The sequence below is a fragment of the Falco cherrug genome, chromosome 16 (assembly GCF_023634085.1).
Source record: "Falco cherrug isolate bFalChe1 chromosome 16, bFalChe1.pri, whole genome shotgun sequence".
NCBI classification, from domain to species: domain Eukaryota; kingdom Metazoa; phylum Chordata; class Aves; order Falconiformes; family Falconidae; genus Falco; species Falco cherrug.
Window position 1 is genome coordinate 3,934,974 of NC_073712.1, and position 8,632 is coordinate 3,943,605.

Sequence of the window (8,632 nt, forward strand, 5' to 3'; positions counted from 1 at the left end):
GCCTCTGTTTACTTCAAGGAAGAGGCGTGTTGCTCCGGGAAGGGCACGAGGGCTTCCTGGGAGCATGGAAAAAGGTTGTCATCGCAGCCCATCCTTGCCAAAGTGCCCTTTGATTTTCACCCTCCAAGATCGCTCGGCAGCCGTGACGGCACGGCGTGACACAAGGAGGTTCCAGCATTTTTTGGCAGCTTCCCAACAGGGAGAGGAATTCCCCGGCTGAGTGCAGCAGGATCCTTAGTCATCGTGGGAAAAACAGGTGAAGAGCGTGCATCCCGCACGGTCCCCGCGAGCGCGGCACAAGCCCCGGGGTCACTGACTGTCACCAGCTCCACCAGAACAACCCACACCGGCTGGAGAAGCGGTGGGATGCTCGGGAGCCGTCAGGCCTGTTCCCACAACCAGAAAGCTGGGGGAATATCTTGTCGGGAGGTCGGGAAAAATGCACCCACGGGTGTGTATGCCAACAGTGGCGCAGGGCCAGGATGGGACAATTGCTGAGACAGAAGGTCTGCTCGCCCACCAAAGCTGTCCCTCAGGGCTGGGCAGGACTTACACTGACCCCCTGCTGGATTTCACCCCAAGAAAGTCCTGGCTTTAGTCTTCTCTGGGACAAAAAGCACCTTTTGTGGAAGGAAGGATGAGGTCTGGGTGTTCCACTGCGCCTCGCTGGTGTGGTGCATCCCCAGGCTGCAGCTTGGCTGCGTGCTGGGTAGCCTCCTGCCCCCTCTCCTAGCAGAGATTTTGGCCTCCCTTCCTAGCTAGGACCTCCCAAAGGCTGTGACACGATGCTCATTTACCCCACTAGAGCTTTCCTTTTCCTCTGTCACTTGACTTGACAAACACTTGCGCTTTGACAACGGGCTGGTGATTTTTTTCTGGAAGTGAAACTTCTCGGCCAGGGTTTCCCGAGCTGCTGTACCGTTGACGTTTTGCCAACCGGCTGCTACGTGTCCCTCCTCCACCTCTCACTGGCTACAGCCCACCAGCATCTCCAGGCTCCAGTTAATGGTTATAAAGTAGCTTTGGAGGAGCAACACCAGTTAGAGGGAAAGGGACTGTAGTTTCAGGTTGACAACAGCCGGTTTTGGTGGAAGCCTCGGTCACCAACCATTGCCAAAGTTTTTCACAAGACTGACAGTTCCCAGACCCGTTCATGGTATTGCTGCCCCGAAAGCGGCACCGATGCAGCTCTGAGACGGCACCTTGGGCTTGGGGAAGGGTCCAGAGCAAAGACGGGGGGCAGAAGGATAATTTCTGCCACGGTGCAAAACTGAGGCTGGAAGGAATTCACCTTTCCCCATCAGGCATGAAAACACAACGCTGCTTCACGGCATATTCATGACTGGCTGTGTTTCTTTTCACGTTATTTAATCAGCTAATTATAAAAAGCATTACATGGAGGGGAAAGGAGTTAAAAGGAGACCCAGCTTACGGCATCCATGCAGCCTGGAGCTCCAGCCACACCTGATCCAGGTGGATATGGCAGCACGCTCCCACCCTTAATCGCTGGAGCAACCCCACGGGAGCCGGAGAGATTACAGTGCACAGCGCATCCGCAAGGTGAGTCCGTCCTCGTACCGGGGATGCGGCTCAGACTCGGAGCAGCGGGTTCATTCCTGGGGCCACTGCCAGCTGCAAAAGCACTTCAGGAGCTGCCCGACCTGGAGCACGTGCTCCAGCGCTCTCTGCTCAGCACAGCCCGCTGTAAGAACAGGGCAGTCTTTACCAGCAAGTCTGAACCTTAAAGACAAGCAGCAAAGTTTACAGAGCAAAAATATCCCGTTCCCTCCCCGTGGGCAGCAGAGAAGCAAGCAGGCCAGCCCACACGCTCAGTGTGCTTTCAGTGCTGGGGGACAGTTTCTGGGTGTGTTTTGCTAAGGAAGCCCCAGAGATGTCACAGCTTTGGCTCAGGGCAGGTTCTGAAATCCAGGACCAGTTCTGTGGCCTTGTATCCACCAGACACCAGAGCCACCGGCACTTCCCAGCAGAGCCTGAGTCTCTCTGTGATGCGCTGCAAGTGCCACCTTCAAAGATTTCCTATGGCGAAAGCTCCAATGCATCTTCTTGCAAGTCTTCCTGGTCCTCGCTCTCCAGCTGCTCCAGTTTGCTGGATTTCTCGTGGATGATTTCCCCAGGAGTCTTCAAAAACCTGGAATACATTTTTTTAATGTCTTTAAGGGCGTGTCCAAACGCAGCCCCAAACCAGGCTGTAGATGCCGGAGCTCTTGCCCTCATCAGCTGAGCTCTGGAGCTCACCAGAGGATATCTCCAGCCCTGGGCTTTGCTGAGGACCCCAGCTCGTGCTTTGCACCCAGGATACACCAAGCGTGGGGAGACAAAGCTCAGCGCTCACCAGCCCAGAGCTGGCATTTGAAGTCCAAGCTGGTCCCAGGGGAGCAGCCAGCACTGGGAACAGGAGGCTCCTGACTTATTTCCAGTCTGGCTGGCTCCTCCGTCTGGAGGTGGACTTCAGACCTGCTGGCAATGGGGGAAAGGAGGGACCCTCCAGCTTGGGGGGGCCTGGGGAGTCCCTCCAGCACCAGCAGGACTCCAAGCACAGAGCAGATGGATGCGGACCCCAGGGCGGGTTGCTGGCCCGCAGCCCTGGAAGGGGCATCGGACGGACCTGGAGCCCAGACAGCCCAGCTCCTGGCTCACACAGGACAGCCTGGGTGCAAAACCACCAGGCTGTTGCGTTTTCAGGGGAGGATCTTGCTGGATGAAGCCGCTGCCAACTTCTGGAGCCCACCGCCTTCCCGTGCCCCATCTGCACCGTCCCAGGCAGCTCGTTTCTCTGATCTGCTTCATCTCACCTGAACAACAGCTTCTGCCCTGGCTCCTTTTTGATGATGTTGAGTTTGTAGTAATGTCTCAGCGCTCGTGACATTTTCTCATATGTCATATTCATCCGGTTCTGGAAGGAGGAAAGAATTGGTGTGGGTTCAGGAAAAGCAAGGACCTACACCTGGTTTGGGTCATCCAGGGGGACATTGGAGGTGGGTCCTGGGCTCTGCAGGCTACAGTGTGGGTCTCTAACCCAGGGTTGCTTCTGGGTCCACAGCCAGCATGGTTTGCTTTCCAGGGGATGGGAAAGCCTCCCTCTTTAACCACTGGGAGGGTGACATCTCTCACCGGCCCTGCGCGCACTCTGTCTCACCCTTCCCAGTCCCTGTTCCATCAGCTCGGAGGAACAGGATGAAGGTGCCATGTAGAAGCCCAGGAATGATGGAATTGTTCTCAACTGTGTTTACCTTGTGGTTCCCCCAGAGCTGGGCAAGTCCGTTTGGGTTAACAACCCTGAACACCTTGGCTTCCTTGTCTGCCCACTTGATGTAAGGCTCGTAGCGGCTGTCGGAGAGGAGCTGGTACATGTAATCCCACAGCAACCTGCAGTCTGAGCACCGGGCAAGAATAAATAGTCACCAAGCTCCCACCAAGGCACCTGTGCTCCAGCGAGGGTCCGATCAGCAACAGGATTGCACGTGTTAGCAATGATAATAAATATAAGAAGAGTGCAAAGTTCATGCACAGCACTTTTAGTGCTCGATCTCAAAATGCAGGCAGGAACTACAATTTTTCAGGTGGGGAAACCAAGGCAGGGAAGCACACACCGATGCATGGAATAAATGGGAGACAGATGGGCAGCCAGGACAAAGCACATCTCCCCAAGGAACCAGGCTCTAAATTCATATTTACCTGCAATTTTCCCATCCGCTGGGGCCGACAGGGTTGTAGAAGAGCAGATGGTGTCTGCCACGCACCTGCCCTCCGAGCTGTGACAGGAGAGGTTCAGCGGCTCCGTGTGTCTGCGGGACACAGGCTGTTCCGCACGATCCAGGCAGGAGAAACCAGCACCTGCCTCAGCGCTCCGGGCTGGCCCTGGGAAAAACAGCCCAAACCAACGCTGCGGTGCATTGTGGCAGGTCCCAGCTCTTCCAAAACCCTGAAGCAGGTGGGGAGGGACAGCCCGGGGTGGTTATCAGCCCAGTACCAGCCCAGGAGCTGCTATGGAAAGCCTGGGGCTTTCCTAAGGCTGGGTCAGCAGAAGGGCTGGGGGAGACGCTGAGTAGGGTGAGGGTCAGATACAGAGGTAAAGCCGGAATAGGAGAATGCACCGGAGCACAGGCATTCCTTTGTAAATTCTTGTGGAAGCTGAAGGTCTTCATCACCTTACACCTCAGCCAGCAAAAGAGCTCAGGAGAGCCCCCCCAGAGCCCCCGAATGCCAAGCCAGCCACTGACCCCAGCCCACCCCCACCCCAGCTCCTACCTAGCCCCCCCGGGGGCACTAATAAGCCTCGCTGGCCCTGACCAGCCTCTCCCCACCCAGTGGCCCAGAAGCTCTGTTTAAGCTCAGCCCTGGCTCCTCAGCCACAGGAGGGCTGGTCCCCAGCCAGGGCTATGCCTCTGCCTGGCCACTGACCCCCCCGACCCCCCTGTGATCTGCTGACAGACCCCCAAGTGCAGCCGTAGCCCTGCCTGGCCACCACAGACCCGCCTGGCCACCGCACACCCACCCCACCACTGACCCGCCTGGCCACCACAGACCCGCCTGGCCACCACACACGCGCCTGGCCACCACAGACCCACCCCACCACACACACACACACCACACACCCACCCACCCCAGACCCGCCTGGCGCTACCTAGTTCTGATTCTGCCCAGACCTGCTTCATCCCTACAAAATTCCTCCGTGACCTGGGCTTGGTTGGACCTGGCTGCATCTCCAGGAGTGTCCTGCTTGCCTTGCTCAGGCCGTGTGGGTTGGCTTCACACCCCAGATGTGAGCCACCCACTGTAGCTGAGGGCAGGCGCCGTGTGATGGACAGCTGCCACTCATCATACCTTCCTCTGTGCTCCTGGCCTCCCTGAAGGGTGAGTTCAGCAAAGGGCTGCGCACCAGAGCTCTTCTTTGAGTCTTAATGTACTGGAGTATTTCATACAACACATCACCTGCGGGGAAGGAAAGCCTGCTCAGATCTGTATTATATCATCTCAGCTGATGGTGTTGCTTATGTGTCTCTGCTACGGAGTTATTCCCTATCCCAAAGTATTTGCAGTCCGGATGGACTAAAGGAAGGAAGAGCGTTGTCCTTGCCTCCAGCACCCAACTGGCCAGAGCTAACGCCTGGTCTGCTGGGACCCATGCAGCCCCTCTCAGCAGACCACAGCTGGTGCTGTACTTGGAGGGTCCTCAGAAACACCCTTGCACTCGGTCTAACCTGAGCTCGGAGCTCGGTATCTGAAGTCATCCTTGGTGAGGATGCACAGGGCTTTGCCGTTCATTTCAAACTTGCTTTCATCAGTTTGCCGAAGGGAATACTCCTTCTCAGCCCATCTTAGCCAGTGGATCACGTCGTCCTTGCTCCACAGTGAGGGCTGGATTCCTGAAACCAGGGGCAGCCTCTGAAACAACTCAGTCTCCAGCTTCAGAACTGCTGAGGGGCAGGGTGGGACACTGGTCTCCTCCATCACCGAAATTTCCCTCTACATTAAGCACTCACAGGTCCAAAATGCCCCAAAGAGAAAAAAAGAACCATGATGACTAGTCCATCTTGTCCCCCTTGACAGCAGGGGATGGTCCCTGACTGGGACACCATGGCTGGACCCACCATGTCCCACCCTGTGGGAACTCCTTGTTTAAGTAGTGTTGACTTGCTCAACATCTACTCACTCAGCCTGCCTGGAAGCCTGAAGATCTCCCCCTCGCTGGTGGGTGTGTGGCTGGCCTGGGATGGGGATGGTAACAAAGCTGCAGCAATGGGTCTGGAAGAACTGACTGCCATGTTACCCTGGGGAAAAGAGATCAAATAGATCAGTGGGGGGAAATTCCCAGCTCTGGTCCTGCCTTTGCTTTGGAGATGCCTCCACTGCAGTAAACACCGCTCCAGTGTTTTCTAACCAGTTTCATAGCAGCACGATGTGCTGTCTGCAGCTCTTCCACACTGGCTCTAGGACCTTTACTAGCCCCAGGATGAATCTCTGGCTGCCCAACACAGCGTTAGTAGCCAGAGATCCCCCTCTTTCTCCAGCTCTTCTCTTTAGCAGAGGTACCTGTCCTTACCCAGACTCTGGATGCGGGTTATCCATCCCCACTGCCCCATGGCTGCAGGGAGGTAGAAGATGGAGCCAAGACCCACAGACCCTGCAGTACTTGTGCTGGCTCCTGCTTCCTGCAGCATCTTCAGATGCTCATTGGAAGCCCAGGGTTTTAGGACAGTGCTTCAGTTCTTTAGAGTTGTGGAAATAAAGCTGGTAATAGCACTTAGGTTTTGTCTTAAAAACACTGTATGAAGAGTTCTCTCTAACTTTTTCCCCAGTGATCACTTGGGCATAACTGGAAATAGCCATCCCATGGTTCGGGGAGATGCCAACCCATCTTGCTCACCTGCCATTAAGTCTCAGCTCCTCAAGAATTAGCCCTCCCTCTCGGTTGCTCATTAAGGAGCCCCTTCAGCCTCACTGAGCTGGTGAGATGGGTCGTGCTGGGAGAGGCAGCCCCAGCACCTCTGCTGGGCTGAGGGTCAGCATCGCCCCTACTCTGCCCCCAGGCTCCCACCCAGAGCATGTGAGCCAGAAGGCAGCTGGGATCCTGCTTGCAGCCCCATCTAGGTCTTGAAATATTACTGGCAGCCAAGCAGATAATGTTGCCTTTAAAAAATCTATTAACATGAATCCCAGCAATTTCTCACTTTCATTCTCTGGAAAATTAACAATTTTGCCTCCAAATAGTATTTTCTGAAGCGGTTGACAACCCTGGGCACTTCAGTACACTCTCAGGCAGATTTTTGGAGGTGGTTAGAGCAGCTAGCACTCCTTGACTCAGAGCGGGGGGTGCAGAAGAGCTGAGCCCCCGCTGAAAATCAGGGGTGAAGAAACTCAGTGTGCACTGACGGAGCAGGTGATGGTCGGACACATCTTAAATGCAAAGCTGGCATCCCCGAAACCAGGGGTATGGGAGGCAGGAGCAAAGCACCCCATCCCGCTTGGGGAAAACGCTTCCTTGCGACCTGGGGGGTTATGGCAGGAGAAGGCAGCAGCTTGGGGGGAGGTGAGGGGTCCTTCAGCAGAAGGTCGAGGGTTAACAATCTGCCTGCAGGGACTGCTGGCTGTCCCTGGGTTGATGGGTTTAGCAAAGCAGTTGCATGAGGAAAGCAGAGAAACTCCAGTATAAACCCTGAACAGGCCTGATAGCAATGGGAACTGTCTTTCGGATTCGTTCTAAGCAGCAAACTACAGGAAGAATAAAAGTGAAAGAAATTAGCGGTGTGTTTTGTCTAGAACTCCTCTTAAAAGGTACTTGATTTTTCTCCCATCGGTGTGACTCTCTTACTACGACTTTTACAGCAAAACCAACACGTTTAATATTTTTCTTGCTCCTCAAGATTTCTAGGGCATGAGACACATTCTGAATTTTTATTGCTTTATACCGATTTTATGTTCTTGCTTTTTTTCCTGCTTAGCTCTTCGACGCGTTTCTGAGATGGCACTTCCTTGCTTCAAGAGGAAATATTGTCCTCGGAGGGGATCAAGTGGGAGAGCAGGAAAAGGATGGTGCAGACAGAGGCGTGAGAGCAGCTTTTGGCTCAGCCCCGGACTTGGGGGCCGAAGCCCCCCACCTGCTCCCGGCTCCGTGGGGCCGGTGGGAGGCGGGTGGGGGGTCACCCCACACACACACACCGGGGCATCAACTTGCAGCCTTTAATAGAGGGAGGAAAGCGGGGAGGGGGGACACAGGACGGGGCTGGGGGCGGGCAGCTCTTACCTGCATCCCCGGTGGCGGTGGGCGGCCGCTGCCCGCAGCGCTGCGACCCGGTGCTGGCGCTGCCCCGGTGCCCGGCGGTGCCCCGGCGCCCAGGCCTGCGGCCGTCGCGGCTTCAGCGCGATCCTTCCGGGAAACGAAATCGAAACGAGCCGGAGCCCCGGGAGGCTGGAGAGCGGCGGGGGGCAGCGCCCGGGGCCGTGTCGTGTGTGTCCGTCCCCTCCCTCCCGCCCGTGCCTTGGCCCCACGGATCCCCCCGCCCGGGGACCCCAGCCCACCCGGCCGGTGTGGCCGCCGGCACCAGCACAGCACCGGAGGACGCCGTTATCCCGGAGGTGCCATCCCGCCGCGGACTGGGGCACGGCCCCGCGGGCAGGCGCGCTACCCGGGGAGGGAGGGCTGCCGGGGCACACCGGGGGCGGGGAGGGCAGTGCGACCCGTCCTTCCTCTCCGACCGGTGGGGCCGGGCCGGGGGGGGCAGGGAGCGGCGGGGGATGCGGGGGGCGGGAGATGCAGGTGGAGATGCGGGGAGGGGGATGGGGGGGGATGCAGGGGGGATGCGGCGGGCGCGCACCGCCTGTAGCACCGCTGCTCCCGCCGCGCCCCGCAGCGCGCCCCGGCACGCCCCGCCCCCGCCGCTCCCTCGGTCCCCATTGGCCAGCCGGCCCCGCGTGCGGAGCCAATCGGATCGTCGTGCGCAGGGGGCGGGGCTCAGCGGCGGGATCCCGCCCTTCGCCCGCCTGAGGGAGCGGCCTCGGCGCGGACGCGGTGAGTGAGGCAGACGCGTGGGGGTGCGGCCCGGGCCCTTGCCGGCCCTCCATGGGGCCTGTGGGGGCCTCCTCCGGCATTCCGTGGGCCTTGGGGGGGCTT

The 8,632-nt window shown here is 57.7% G+C and overlaps 1 protein-coding gene across 1 annotated transcript; it reads right to left on the minus strand.

The window, feature by feature from the left end:
• Positions 1-1,335: 1,335 nt before the first annotated feature.
• Positions 1,336-7,989, minus strand: ETV7 (ETS variant transcription factor 7). The gene is made up of 8 exons (XM_005447136.4): positions 7,766-7,989; positions 5,675-5,792; positions 5,223-5,387; positions 4,846-4,953; positions 3,697-3,879; positions 3,252-3,394; positions 2,814-2,914; positions 1,336-2,149 (listed from the first exon to the last, which is right to left on the minus strand). Exons 1-8 carry the CDS (start codon positions 7,769-7,771, stop codon positions 2,038-2,040), a joined length of 936 nt encoding a protein of 311 aa, XP_005447193.2. The 5' UTR covers positions 7,772-7,989; the 3' UTR covers positions 1,336-2,037.
• Between the last annotated feature and the right edge of the window lie 643 nt (positions 7,990-8,632).

What these genes read in the sequence shown, in the direction of transcription:
- ETV7 (XM_005447136.4), bottom strand. An exon ending in GGCCAGGAGCACAGAGGAAG is followed by an intron (nt 3,880 to 4,845) that starts GTATGATGAGTG and finishes TGTTTTTCCCAG; the next exon opens with GGCCAGCCCGGAGCGCTGAG. An exon ending in AGCTCTGGGGGAACCACAAG is followed by an intron (nt 2,915 to 3,251) that starts GTAAACACAGTT and finishes TCCTCCTTCCAG; the next exon opens with AACCGGATGAATATGACATA.